We start from the raw sequence: 14,289 nt of genomic DNA, 5'->3' as shown, positions 1-14,289 counted from the left end.
TTGTCCAATAACTCATTACTCTGTAGCATATTCCTTTGAAAGACTCGGTGTAACATTCACTTAGCTAGCTACTGTACCAGGGGTGTCATGTCAATAATAAGTACTTATTGTATGCCAGTTATTGTACCAGTTAAAAACGGGTACCTATTATTGTAGCTACCACTTACAAGTATTTATTATTGTACCAGAGACACTGGACATTTCACCTGCTGGTGACCACTGTCAATGGCACAATGTCAAAGGCATCCTGAACTGTTGTTGACTGACTGAATGGACATAGACTGTGACACTGGCATGTTGTTTTACACTGTGATTGCTTGCTCTCCCTCCCGTAGTCTCTGGAATACTGGCTTTTGAGACCCAGCAAATGGGCAGTGGACTCCTCATGTCCAACATAGAAGGGGCCAGGGGTCACCAAGCTCTTGAAAACCCTTCTCTGTATGTTGGGTTTTTAGCAGTTACATTCACCCACATTTGGCTCCATGTGAACTACATTTCCAACTATGTGTTTTAAAGTTTAGAAAAGTAAATGATTATCACTTTCAAACCGGTTTTGCACAGATCCACAAGCTGTGTGCCACCGGTTGACTAACTACACCTCCCCAGTTACGCATACACACACAGGTGTTTGGAGCACACTATATAGTGCAGGTGGCCGCCTATGTCTTCCGTCTGTCTTCCGTAAACAAGCGATGTAACATGGAGATGTGGCCATATGGGGACACTAACCCTAACCATATAAATGTCTTCACCCTATTCTTCCTTCTATTTTAGCCTTGATCCCAGTGATATCTAAGAACAGTGTGAACCCCAACACTATCTTTGCCAATAATGAGATGAGTCTGCACGATATAGAGATCTATGGGTTTGACTATGACTACACCCTGGCTTTCTACTCCAGACACCTCCACACCCTCATCTTCAACATCGCACGGGACATCCTCATCCAGGAGCACAGGGTACGTAGTCTGTTCCTCCAGTCTAGGCTGAACTCAGATCTGTAGCAGAGGGATCTTTCATGTGACAGGGATGCAGAGGAACAGTAGCCTGATCCCGGATCTGTTAATGTTCTCTTGACAACACTTATGTTAATTGTCATACCAAGTTTGTGCCATATTGCCGATTGCTCACTGGGGCCAAGGTTGGCTTGACAATGAATGGCAAGATAGCACAAACTGATCTGGGACCAGAGTCTGTTCCTCTAGCATGGTGTCCCAGATATGTTTGTGCTGTCTTATCAGTAGGACTTGGCAAGACAGCAGATACAAAATAGCCAAATGTTATGGTCATTGTCATGCCAAATCTATTTGTGCTGTGTAGCCATCTCCTACAGTCATTGTCATGCCAAACTGCCACTGGCATGACAATAACCATATGTGACTTGTTTCAGGAAACTAGGCATATGGCGCGCGTCACTACTTCGCAGGAGAGACATTTGAATGCGTTTTTTGGCAGAAATGCCGTCCGAACATGTGAACTTTCATGTGCCTTAATAACAAACATGTATGCCTTCTGTAAATACGAATGAATTGTTAAATTACGACCCTAGTTGGTTTAGCCACAGAAAAAGAGAGCAACCTTCCCACTAGCCATGATTGGCTGATATAACGAGTGGCCTGGACATGCCTGCCATGTAGCACCCTTCTGTCTATTTGAGCTGGTCATGTGTAGGTAATCCTGTCTAACGCGGCTTTTAAAAACATATATTGCACAGTAGAACTGCATAAGTGTTGCTCTCCACTTTCTGGAGGACCGAGTTTTGAAATCAGTGGAATTAGAGTATGATAGCTAAGGAGATTAAAAAAACACCTGTCTCTGGATTACATCTTCAAACTAAGGGCAACCATGGCATCTGTGGCAGAGAGGGAAGTGTCCATCCATGTATATGGATAAGATAGTCTAGCTGGCTACATTTTCAGCTATTACACATTTCTAATTTTGTCAGTGGTTTTCATTTCAAGTTAGTTAGCTAGCTGGCTGGCTGGCTCGCTAGCTAACGTATATGATCTGTGTAGCAATATTATTTGTATCTCAGAGCCATTTGCTTTGCTAGTTATAGACTGTTAGCTAGCTAGCTAACATTGAACCTGGTTGGTTAGCTACCTGCAGATTCATGCAGGGTAGTAACGTCATGATTTGGAATTATGGTTCATTGTTTAGCTAGCTAGCAACATGTCTTAACAAAAGACTCCGCTATGCAAGTAGAATGTTAATGATGTCACTGCAACAACTGTTGATAGACTTAGCCAGAGTGAATTTACCAGATATCTACTCCAATTTCAGAGCACTCTCAGAGTACCAGAGCACAGAATAACTGACAAATATACAAAAGCTTACCACCCTTTGAATATGGCTGGTATCAGTAAACGTTGGCAAAAAAGCTTGAATTGTTGCCAGCAGCACAGTTGCAGTCACCAACGCTCTGGATAGCATAAAAACTGCCTAACGAGCTCTGCTAGGGCGAGTTAAATGGTCAGTGAGCTCTTCTCTTATTTGTGTCTGGAAGTAGCTAGCCAACATTAGCCAGTTAGCTTGGGTGCTTGACTGCTGTTAGGACAGAACGCTCAGATCAACCCTTAAAGAGATGGGTGGGGCTAAAACTTAAGCGGGTGTGAACAATGCTGAATGGGTGTAGACAAAGAAGAGCTCTCCTGTAGGTGTACCAAATCATTCAAAGGACATTTTCTCAAAAGTGAGGTTATAAGTTTATCAACTTTCAAAGTAGAATTACCTTCCCATTGTTCCTCATCTGTAGTGTATGATATACCATTGTGTAGCTCTGAGTCTCTACTTTTATCCAATGTAAAAAATAAATAAAAAAACACTATTTCATATTTTGCCACATAAGACTGAATTGAGCCGGTTGGTCACATGTGAGTTGGTAAGAAGGCAGAAACAGAAACAGCTCTTCTAGTCCTTGGCATGCCAGATCATAGGAGTTTACAAGACAGTATTAACAAATCTGACCAGGTTTCTTTTTCTCTGCTTTTCCTCTGCTCTTTCATGTGATGATGAAATCTGCTCCAGATACATAATAATCATAGAAACAGAAAGCTATTTTATTAGGCTATGTAATTCTGTTGTACTTGACAGACCACAGTCAGGCCACGTCTTGTTCGTAACCGTGACAATTCTCCCCCTCCATTTGATTCAACACTCACAATTTTTCTTCCATAGTGAGATATTCTATTTGGTGTCAGTGTCACCCTATTCAAGTTGTCAAAAAAAAAAAACGTAGTCGTGGGAAATTCTCTGGAGTCTCTTGCCTTTCAATTCCTTTCAAGGTCTTCTATGATGAGTTTTTCTTCAATGATTGAATGACACTGACGTAAACTTTTTCAGTAGACTCTGCACACTTCTCAATTAGTTGATATGAGACATTTGTGTTCCACTCAAAGCTCGGATAACATCTATTTTCCTTCCTCTTTAGTACCCCGAGGGCCTGCGTGAGTACGAGTACATCCCAAACTTTGTTGTCAGGGGACTGCACTATGATGTCCAAAAGGTGAGCATGGTTGATATGTATAATGGGCAACTGGGCATTTTTATACATGACTCTGGTGGGATGTTAATTACTTAACTCACGGACCAGACCTGTGTGGAAGCACCTGTTTTCAATATGTACTATATATACACAAAAGTATGTGGACAACCTTTTCAAATGAGTGGATTCAGCTATTTCAGCCACACCTGTTGCTGGCAGGTGTATAAAAGTGAGCACATAGCCATGCAATCTCCATAGACACACATTGGCAGTAGAATGGCCTTACTGAATAGCTCAGTGACTTTCAACATAGGATGCCATCTTTCCAAGATGGCATACATAGGATGCCATCTTTCAAGTCAACTGTAAGTGCTGTTATTGCTGTTACTGTTATTGAAACGTCTAGGAGCAACAACCGCTCAGCCAGTGAACTGGAAGGCCACACAAGTTCACAGAGTGGGGCAGCCGAGTGCTGAAGCGCATAAATCGTCTGTCCTCGAATGCAACACTCACTACCAAGTTCCAATCTATCTGGAAGCAAAATCAGCACAATGACTGTTCGTCGGGAGCTTCATGAAATGGGTTTCCATGGCCGAGCAGTGCCACACAAGCCTAAGATCGCAATGCCAAACATATCCTTTATTTTTCCAGTTATCTGTAGCTGTTATAAGGCTTTATATCACTGCTTGTGTGAATATTACATTTCTGATTGGCTGACAAGTGCCAATCTTTTTCTAATTTGTGTTAATCAATTATTTGTTCCAGGCATTACTGATGAAAATAGATGCCTTTCACTACATCCAGTTGGGAACAGTATACAGGTATGTACTATCAACACTATCACAGTTTACAATCAATCCCTTTACATTCAACACTCTTTTGGATTTAAACATATGGATGGAGTGGCATATTGGAAGTGTATGATAGTACAAACTTTTATTTTTTATTTTACCAGGTAGGCCAGTTGAGAACAAGTTCTCATTTACAACTGCGACCTGGCCAAAATAAAGCAAAGCAGTGCGGCAAAAAACAACACAGAGTTACACATGGGATAAGCACAAGTACAGTCAGTAACACTATAGAAAAATATATATACAGTGTGTGCAAATGGAGTAAGGAGATAAGGCAATAAATAGGCCATAGTAGCGAAGTAATAACAATTAAGCAAATTAACACTGGAGTGATTGATGTGCAAGTAGAAATACTAGTGTGCGAAAGAGCAAAAAAGTAAATAAAAACCATATGGGGATGAGGTAGGTAGTTGGATGGGATACTTACAGATGGGCTATGTACAGCTGCAGCGATCGGTAAGCTGCTCAGATAGCTGATGCTTAAAGTTAGTGAGGGAGATATGTCTCCAACTTCAGCCAATCATTTTTCATTTTATTTTTTGCAATTTGTTCTAGTCATTGGCAGCAGAGAACTGGAAGGAAAGGCGGTCAAAGGAGAAGTTGGCATTGGGGATGACCAGTGAGATATACCTGTTACGGCTGGGTGTTATGGTGACCAGTGAGCTGAGATAAGGAGGGGCTTTACCTAGCAAAGACTTATAGATTACCTGGAGCCAGTGGGTCTGGCGACGAATATGTAGCGGGTATATTTGGCACCATGAGTGAAGGATGCTTTGTTGCGAAATAGGAAGCCGAATTCTAGATTTGATTTTGGATTGGAGATGCTTAATATGAGTCTGGAAGTGCTCTCTTGTCACATGTAGGGGTCTTCACCCGGTGCCAGACAAGGAGGTGATTGCCATGTACGACGGCTGCCACGTTCCTCTGGAGAATATGAGTGACTTTTATGGCAAGGTAGGGCTCATCTCCTCTACCCTTCTACATTCACTATATACAGATCAGCCTAATTTACCGTGATAAACTTACCCTTTTACATTTCGCAGCAAGGCCACTCTGTTTATCCCAGTCACTGTGGTCATGAACTTTTTTCACCACTACGATACTGTAGTATTATGTTTATACCCTGTGGAGCCCAATTATAGGTAATCAGTGAACCCAGAAGCAAATCTTACATGTGCTTGCTAACTATTTACAAAATGTACTTCTGTGGGCAGAGGTTAGGGATACACTTCTGTTTTGCATATCCTAGTAACACCTCACTTTACTAGTGTCTTGTCCTATCTGATCTTTAATAATCTCCCCTCTATCCTCCACAGAGTTCCCATGGCCACACTATGAAACAGTTCATGGATATCTTCTCCCTTCCAGAGATGAACCTACTGTGCTGTGTTAATGACTACTTTATGAAGCACAACATCGACTACGAGCCTGTCCACCTCTACAAAGACGTCAAGGTAAAGAGACCAGAACAGTGGTGTTCCAAAGACACCTTCTTTGGACTGGAACTGCAGCCGATGGGGGAAACCTCATAAGGAGAGGCAGTTTCCCAGACACAGGTTAAGCCTAGTTCTGGACTAGTTAGAATCATGTTCAATGGAGAATCTCCTTTCAAATTGTTTTGTAGACCAATTACTGTTCAAAAAGGTTTTAATGAAATAAAGATCAGAAAATGGTCTGAAATGTTACCTGATGGTAGAGCTCTAAACATGTGCAAATTCCCATAGGAATTTTAAGTGCAGAGCTTCTGCCTTCATTTTTCATCTTACAGGATTCCCCTGTTTGATTCCCAGGTCGTCCACTAGATAGCAGTTGCATTTGGTTTGGGTAGTCAGTCACTGTGCCAAAAACGGCTGAACGGATCTTCAAGCCGACATCTTAAAATGACTGTAGCAATCAGGGCTTTGAAGCTATAGTTATTTAAAATAAGACACAGGCAGATGAGGGAATTTCTTACTACTTGTCCCATTCAAGGATTTGTATGACATTGCCAGCAGTAAGATTTGAGTTCGATTTCCAAAAGACAAGAACTGTAGCTTTTCAAATGATATCACTTTTCTATTTTCTGGTACCAGGTCCAAAACAACCACTCAGAGTTGAATAGGTTAAAACAGCTACAGAGTTCAATGGCTGTGAAGGAAGAAAACTGAGGATGGATCAACATTGTAGTTACTCCACAATTATGACTTAAATGATAGCGTGAAAAGAAGATTACACATATTCCTAAACAAGTCACTAAAGTAATACCTCAAATAAACATGGGGCTCCTGAGTGGCGCAGCAGTCTAAGGCACTGCATCTCAGAACAAGAAGTCGAATCTAGGCTGTATCACACCGGCCATGATTGGGAGTCCCATAGGTGCGGTGCACAATTTAGCCCAGCGTCGTCCGGATTTGGCCGGGGTAGGCCGTCATTGTAAATAAGAATTTGTTCTTAACTGACTTGCCTAGTTAAATAAAATAAAAACACTTTTTGGCTTAAACACAAAGCCTTAATTATGTTTGGGTCAAATACAACACATAACTGAGTAACTGTCTCCATATTTTCAAGCATGGTGGTGGATGCATCATGGTTTTGATATTTTATTTATTTATTTCACCTTTATTTAACCAGGTAGGCAAGTTGAGAACAAGTTCTTATTTACAATTGCGACCTGGCCAAGATATAGCAAAGCAGTTCAACACATACACCAACCGAGTTACACATGGAGTAAAACAAACATACAGTAGAAAAATAAGTCTATATACAATGTGAGCAAATGAGGTGAGATAAGGGAGGTAAAGGCCACGGTGGCAAAGTAAATACAATATAGCAAGCAAAACACTGGAATGGTAGATTTGCAGTGGAAGAAGGTGCAAAGTAGAGAGAAATAATGGGGTGCAAAGGAGCTAAATAAATAAATAAATACAGTAGGGGAAGAGGTAGGTGTTTGGGCAAAATTAAAGATGGGCTATGTACAGGTACAGTAATCTGTGAGCTGCTCTGACAGCTGGTGCTTAAAGCTAGTGAGGGAGATAAGTGTTTCCAGTTTCAGAGATTTTTGTAGTTCGTTCCAGTCATTGGCAGTAGAGAACTGAAAGGAGAGGCTTGTTATGCTTGTAATCGTTAAGGACTAGGGAGTTTTCAGGATAAAAAAACTAAATGGAGCCCAGCACAGGCAAATCCTAGAGGAAACTGAGATTTTGCGGAAAAAGATCAGGGTGCCTTGTGAGGATCAGGTGACAAGTGGCTAATCTGCCTTTGCCTTCCATCCTGCTAGCTAACGTTCAATCGCTGGAAAATAAATGGGACGAACTGAAAGCACGTATATCCTACCAACGGGACATGAACTATAATATCTTATGTTTCACAGAGTCATGGCTGACTCTTAAAGACTACAAAGGGAGCTAAATAACTTGTATGCTCGCTTCGAGGCAAGTAACACTGAAAACATGCATGAGAGCATTGGTTGTTCCGGACGACTGTGGGAACACACTATCCGCAGCTGATGTGAGTAAGACCTTTAAACAGGTCAACATTTCTCAAGGCCGCAGCGCCAGACGGATTACCAGGATGTGTACTCCGAGCATGCACTGACCAACTGGCAAGTGTCTTTACTGACATTTTCAACCTCTCCCTGTCCGAGTCTGTAATACCAATGTGTTTCAAGCAGACCACCATAGTCCCTGTGCCCAATAACTCTTAAGGTAACCTGCCTAAATGACTATGACCCATAGCACTCACATCTGTAGCCGTGAAAGCCATGCTTTGAAAGGCTGGTCATGGCCCACATTAACACCATTATCCCAGAAACCCTAGACCCACTCCAATTTGCATAGCATCCCAACCGATCCACAGATGATGCAATCTCTATTGCACTTCACACTGCCCTTTCACACACGGACAAAAGGAACACCTATGTGAGAATGCTATTCAGCTCAGCGTTCAACACCATAGTTAAACACCATAGTGCCCTCAAAGCTCATCACTAAGCTAAGGACCCTGGGACTTAACACCTCCATCTGCAACCGGATCCTGGATGTCCTGAAGGGCTGCCCCCAGGTGGTAAGGGTAGGCAACAACACATCCGCCACGCTGATCCTCAACACGGGGGCCCCTCATGGGTGCATTCTCAGTCCCCTCCTGTACTCCCTGTTCACTCATGACTGCATGGCCAGGGATGACACCAACACCATCATTGTTTGCTGATAACATAACAGTGGTAGGCCTGATCACCGACAACAATGAGACAGCCTATAGGGAGGAGGGTCAGAGACCTGACCATGTGGTGCCAGGACAACAACCTCCCCCTGCCAGGACAACAACCTCCCCCAACCTCCCCCTGATTGTGGACTACAGGAAAAGGAGGACCGAGCACGCTTCCTTTCTCATCGATGGGGCTGTAGTGGAGCAGGTTGAGAGCTTCAAGTTCTTTGGTGTCCACATCACCAACAAACTAACATGGTCCAAGCACACCAAGACAGTCGTGAAGAGGGCACGACAAAACCTGTTCTCCCACAGGAGACTGAAAAGATTTGGCATGGGTCCTCAGATCCTCAATGTTTTACGGCTGCACCACTGCCTGGTATGGCAACTGCTCGGCCTCCGACCGCAGGGCACTACATCTGGTAGTGCGTACGGCCTAGTACATCACCGGGGTCAAGATTCCTGCCAACCAGGACCTCTACACCAGGCGTGTCAGAGGAAGGCCCTAGAAATTGTCAAAGACTCCAACCACCCTATTCGTAGACTGTTCTCTCTGCTATCGCACGGCAAGCGGTACCGAAGTGCCAAGTCTAGTTCCAAGAGGCTTCTAAACAGCTTCTAACCCCCAAGCCATAAGACTCCTGTACAGCTAGTCAAATGGCTACCCAGACTATTTGCATTGTCCCCCCCCCTTCTATGTTGCTGCTGCTACTCTGTTATTATCTATGCGTAGTCACTTTAATAACTCTACCTGCATGTACATATTACATCGATACCGGTGCCCCCTGTATATAGCCCGCAATTGTTATTTACTGCTGCTCTTTAATGATTTGTTATTCTAATCTCTTTTTTGGGGGGGGGGGATTTTCTTAACTGCATTGTTGGTTAAGGAGACAAAGTTTGATTTGATTGTCTGCTTTCCACCAGACACTGGGAAATGAATTCACCTTTCAGCAGGACAATAACCTAAAACACAAGTCCAAATCTACACTGAAGTTGCTTACCAAGAAGACAGTGAATGTTCCTGTGTCCGAGTACAGTTTTGACTTAAATCTGCTTGAAAATCTATGGCAAGACCTGCAAATGGTTGTCTAGCAATGTGCAACTAATGTGACAGAATTGAAAAATTTTGAAAATAATAATTGGCAAATCCAGGTGTTAGATTTGACTTATCCAGAAATACTCACAGCTGTAATCACTGCCACAGATGCTCTACAAGGTTTTGACTCAGGGGTGTGAATACCTATACTACCAGTCAAGAGTTTGGATACACCTACTCATTCCAGGTTTTTATTTCCTTATTTTTAATATTTTCTATATTGTAGAATAATAGTGAAGACATCAAAACTATAAAATAACACACATGGAATCATGTTGTAACCAAAAGTGTTAAAGAAATGAAAATATATTTGAGATTCTTCAAAGTAGCCACGCTTTGCCTTGATGACAGCTTTGCACACTCTTGGCATTCTCTCAACCAGCTTCATGATGTAGTCACCTGGAATGCATTTCAATTCACTGGTGTGCCTTGTTCATTTGTGGAATTTCTTTCCTTAATGCCAGTTGTGTTGTGACATGGTAGGGGTGGTAGACAGAAGATAGCCCTATTTGGTAAAAGACCAAGTCCATATTATGGCAAGAACAGCTCAAATAAGCAAAGAGAAACAACAGTCCATCATTACTTTAAGACATGAAGGTCAGTCAATATGGAACATTTCAAGAACTTTGAACGTTTCTTCAAGTGCAATCGCAAAAATCATCAAGCACTATGATAAAACTGGCTCTCATGAGGACCTCCACAGGAAAGGAAGATCCAGAGTTACCACAGGCACACCTCACCATCAACTGTTCAGGGGAGCCTGTGTGAATCAGACCTTCATGGTCAAATTGCTGCAAAGAAACAACTATTAAAGGATAGCAATAATAAGAAACTTGCTTGGGCCAAGAAACACAAGCAATGGACATTAGACCGGTGGTAGTCCAAATTTGCGATTTTTTTGGTTCCGACTGCCAAGTCTTTGTGAGACAGAGTAGGTGAACGAATTATCTCTGCGTGTGTAGTTCCCACTGTGAAGCATGGAGGAGGATTTGTGACTGTGGGGGTGTTTTGCTGTTGACGCAAGAAGTAAAATTTGATTTAAAAAACAGATGAACTTTATTGAACAGTGGGGACTGTGAAGCAACAGAAACATTGGCACAGACACATGCATACACACACACACACACAATAACATGCACACTATACAGTGGGGCAAAAAAGTATTTAGTCAGCCACCAATTGTGCAAGTTCTCCCACTTAAAAAGATGAGGCTTGTAATTTTCATCATAGGTACACTTCAACTATGACAGACAAAATGAGAGAAAAAAATCCAGAAAATCACATTGTAGGATTTTTAATGAATTTATTTGCAAATTATGGTGGAAAATAAGTATTTGGTCACCTACAAACAAGCAAGATTTCTGGCTCTCACAGACCTGTAACTTCTTCAAGAGGCTCCTCTGTCCTCCACTCGTTACCTGTATTAATGGCACCTGTTTGAACTTATCAGTATAAAAGACACCTGTCCACAACCTCAAACAGTCACACTCCAAACTCCACTATGGCCAAGACCAAAGAGCTGTCAAAGGACACCAGAAACAAAATTGTAGACCTGCACCAGGCTGGGAAGACTGAATCTGCAATAGGTAAGCAGCTTGGTTTGAAGAAGTCAACTGTGGGAGCAATTATTAGGAAATGGAAGACATACAAGACCACTGATAATCTCCCTCGATCTGGGGCTCCACGCAAGATCTCACCCCGTGGGGTCAAAATGATCACAAGGACGGTGAGCAGAAATCCCAGAACCACACGGGGAGACCTAGTGAATGACCTGCAGAGAGCTGGGAACAAAGTAACAAAGCCTACCATCAGTAACACACTACGCCGCCAGGGACTCAAATCCTGCAGTGCCAGACGTGTCCCCCTGCTTAAGCCAGTACATGTCCAGGCCCGTCTGAAGTTTGCTAGAGAGCATTTGGATGATCCAGAAGAAGATTGGGAGAATGTCATATGGTCAGATGAAACCAAAATATAACTTTTTGGTAAAAACTCAACTCGTCGTTTTTGGAGGACAAAGAATGCTTTGGGGCTGTTTTTCTGCAAAGGGACCAGGACGACTGATCCGTGTAAAGGAAAGAATGAATGGGGCCATGTATAGTGAGATTTTGAGTGTAAACCATCAGCAAGGGCATTGAAGATGAAACGTGGCTTTGTCTTTCAGCATGACAATGATCCCAAACACACCACCCGGGCAACGAAGGAGTGGCTTCGTAAGAAGCATTTCAAGGTCCTGGAGTGGCCTAGCCAGACTCCTTATCTCAACCCCATAGAAAATCTTTGGAGGGAGTTGAAAGTCTGTGTTGCACAGCAAGAGCCCCAAAACATCACTGCTCTAGAGGAGATCTGCATGGAGGAATGGGCCAAAATACCAGCAACAGTGTGTGAAGACTTACAGAAAACGTTTGACCTCTGTCATTGCCAACAAAGGGTATATAACAAAGTATTGAGATCAACTTTTTTTATTGACCAAATACTTATTTTCCACCATAATTTGCAAATAAATTCATAGAAAATCCTACAATGTGATTTTCTGGATTTCTTTCTCTCATTTTGTCTGTCATAGTTGAAGTGTACCTATGATGAAAATTACAAGCCTCATCTTTTTAAGTGGGAGAACTTGCACAATTGGTGGCTGACTCAATACTTTTTTGCCCCACTGTATATACACATGGATTTAGTACTGTAGATACAGTTGAGGTCTGAAGTTTACATTCACCTTAGCCAATTGCATTTTTAAACTCTTTTTTAATATATATATTTTTTTACAATTCCTGACATTTAATCCTAGTAAAAATTCCGTCTTAGGTCAGTTAGGGTCACCGCTTTATTTTAAGAACGTGAAATGTCAGAATAATAGTTGAGAGAATTATTTATTTAAGCTTTTATTTAATCTCATTCCCAATGGGTCAGAAGTTTACATACACTCAATTAATATTTGGTAGCATTGCCTTTAAATTGTTTAACTTGGGTCAAATGTTTGGGGTAGCCTTCCACAAGCTTCCCACAATAAGTTGGGTGAATTTTGGCCCATTCCTCCTGGCAGAGCTGGTGTAACTGAGTCAGGTTTGTAGGACTCCTTGCTCGCACATGCTTTTTCAGTTCTGTTCACAAATTCTCTATGGGATTGAGGTCAGGGCTTTGTGATGGACACTCCAATACCTTGACTTTGTTGTCCTTAAGCCATTTTGCCTCAATTTTGGAAGTATGCTTGGGATCATTGTCCATTTGGAAGACCCATTTGTGACCAAGCTTTAACTTCCTGACTGATGTCTTGAGATATTGCTTCAATATATCCACATAATGTTTCTTCCTCATGAAGCCATCTATTTTAAGAAGTACACCAGTCCCTCCTGCAGCAAAGCACCCCCACAACATGATGCTGAAACCCCTGTGCTTCACGGTTGGGATGGTGTTCTTCAGCTTGCAAGCCTCCACCTTTTCCCTCGAAAAATAACAGTGGTCACTATGGCCAAACAGTTCTATTTTTGTTCCATCAGACCAGAGGACATTTCTCCAAAAAGTACGAGCTTTGTCCCCATGTGCTCTTGCAAACGTAGTCTGGCTTTTTTGGGGTGGTTTTGGAGCAGTGGCTTCTTCCTTGCTGAGCTGCCTTTCAGGTTATGTCGATTATAGGACCTGTTTTACTATGGATATAGATACTTTTGTACCTGTTTCCTCCAGCATCTTCCCAAGGTCCTTTGCTGTTGTTCTGCGATTGATTCGCACTTTTCGCACCAAAGTACGTTCATCTCTAGGAGACAGAACGCGTCTGTTAGCTGCGTGGTCCCATGGTGTTTATACTTGCGTACTATTGTTTGTACAGATGAACGTGGTACCTTCAGGCTTTTGGAAATTGCTCCCAAGGACGAACCAGACTTTTGGAGGTCTTATTTTTTTTCTGAGGTCTTAGCTGATTTCTTTTGATTTTCCCATGATGTCAAGCAGAGAGGCACTGAGTTTGAAGGTAGGCCTTGAAATACATCCACAGGTACACTTCCAATTGACTCAAATAATGTAACTTAGTCTAACAGAAGATTCTAATGCAATGGCATAATTTTCTGGAATTTTCCAAGCTGTTTAAAGGTACAGGCAACTTAGTGTATGTAAACTTCTGACCCACTGGAATTGTGATACAGTGGATTAATAAGGAAATAATCTCTGTAAACAATTGTTGGATACATTACTTGTGTTATCTCTCTCTTTTGATGACGTCTGTAACCGATCACTGCCTCATTGCCTGCATCCGTAATGGGTCAGCGGTCAAACAACCTCCACTCATCACTGTCAAACGCTCCCTGAAACACTTCAGCGAGCAGGCCTTTCTAATCGACCTGGCCGGGGTATCCTGGAAGGATATTGATCTCATCCCGTCAGTAGAGGATGCCTGGTTATTAAAAATAAAAAAATGCCTTCCTAACCATCTTAAATAAGCATGCCCCATTCAAGAAATTTAGAACCAGGAACAGATTTAGCCCTTGGTTCTCCTCAGACCTGACTTCCCTTAACCAACACAAAAACATCCAATGGCGTTCTGCATTAGCATCGAACAGCCCCCGTGATATGCAGCTTTTCAGGGAAGCTAGAAACCAATATACACAGGCAATTAGAAAAGCCAAGGCTAGCTTTTTCAAGCAGAAATTTGCTTCCTGCAACACAAACTCAAAGAAGTTCTG

General features: G+C 42.3%; 1 protein-coding gene across 1 annotated transcript in view; it reads left to right on the top strand.

Annotated features, from left to right (window-relative positions):
* The window catches only part of LOC112252720 (5'-nucleotidase domain-containing protein 3), a 31,835-nt gene that overhangs the window by 600 nt on the left and 16,946 nt on the right, over positions 1 to 14,289 (top strand). The window contains exons 2-6 of the mRNA XM_024424222.2: positions 775 to 959; positions 3,431 to 3,505; positions 4,250 to 4,305; positions 5,199 to 5,289; positions 5,652 to 5,789. Of these exons, the coding sequence (XP_024279990.1) occupies positions 775 to 959; positions 3,431 to 3,505; positions 4,250 to 4,305; positions 5,199 to 5,289; positions 5,652 to 5,789 (545 nt within the window). The remainder of the gene's footprint in view (positions 1 to 774; positions 960 to 3,430; positions 3,506 to 4,249; positions 4,306 to 5,198; positions 5,290 to 5,651; positions 5,790 to 14,289) is intronic.

The sequence above is a fragment of the Oncorhynchus tshawytscha genome, linkage group LG06, assembly GCF_018296145.1.
Source record: "Oncorhynchus tshawytscha isolate Ot180627B linkage group LG06, Otsh_v2.0, whole genome shotgun sequence".
Classification (NCBI taxonomy): domain Eukaryota; kingdom Metazoa; phylum Chordata; class Actinopteri; order Salmoniformes; family Salmonidae; genus Oncorhynchus; species Oncorhynchus tshawytscha.
Note: the sequence above shows the minus strand (reverse complement) of the source record. Positions and strands in the feature narration are given on the sequence as shown.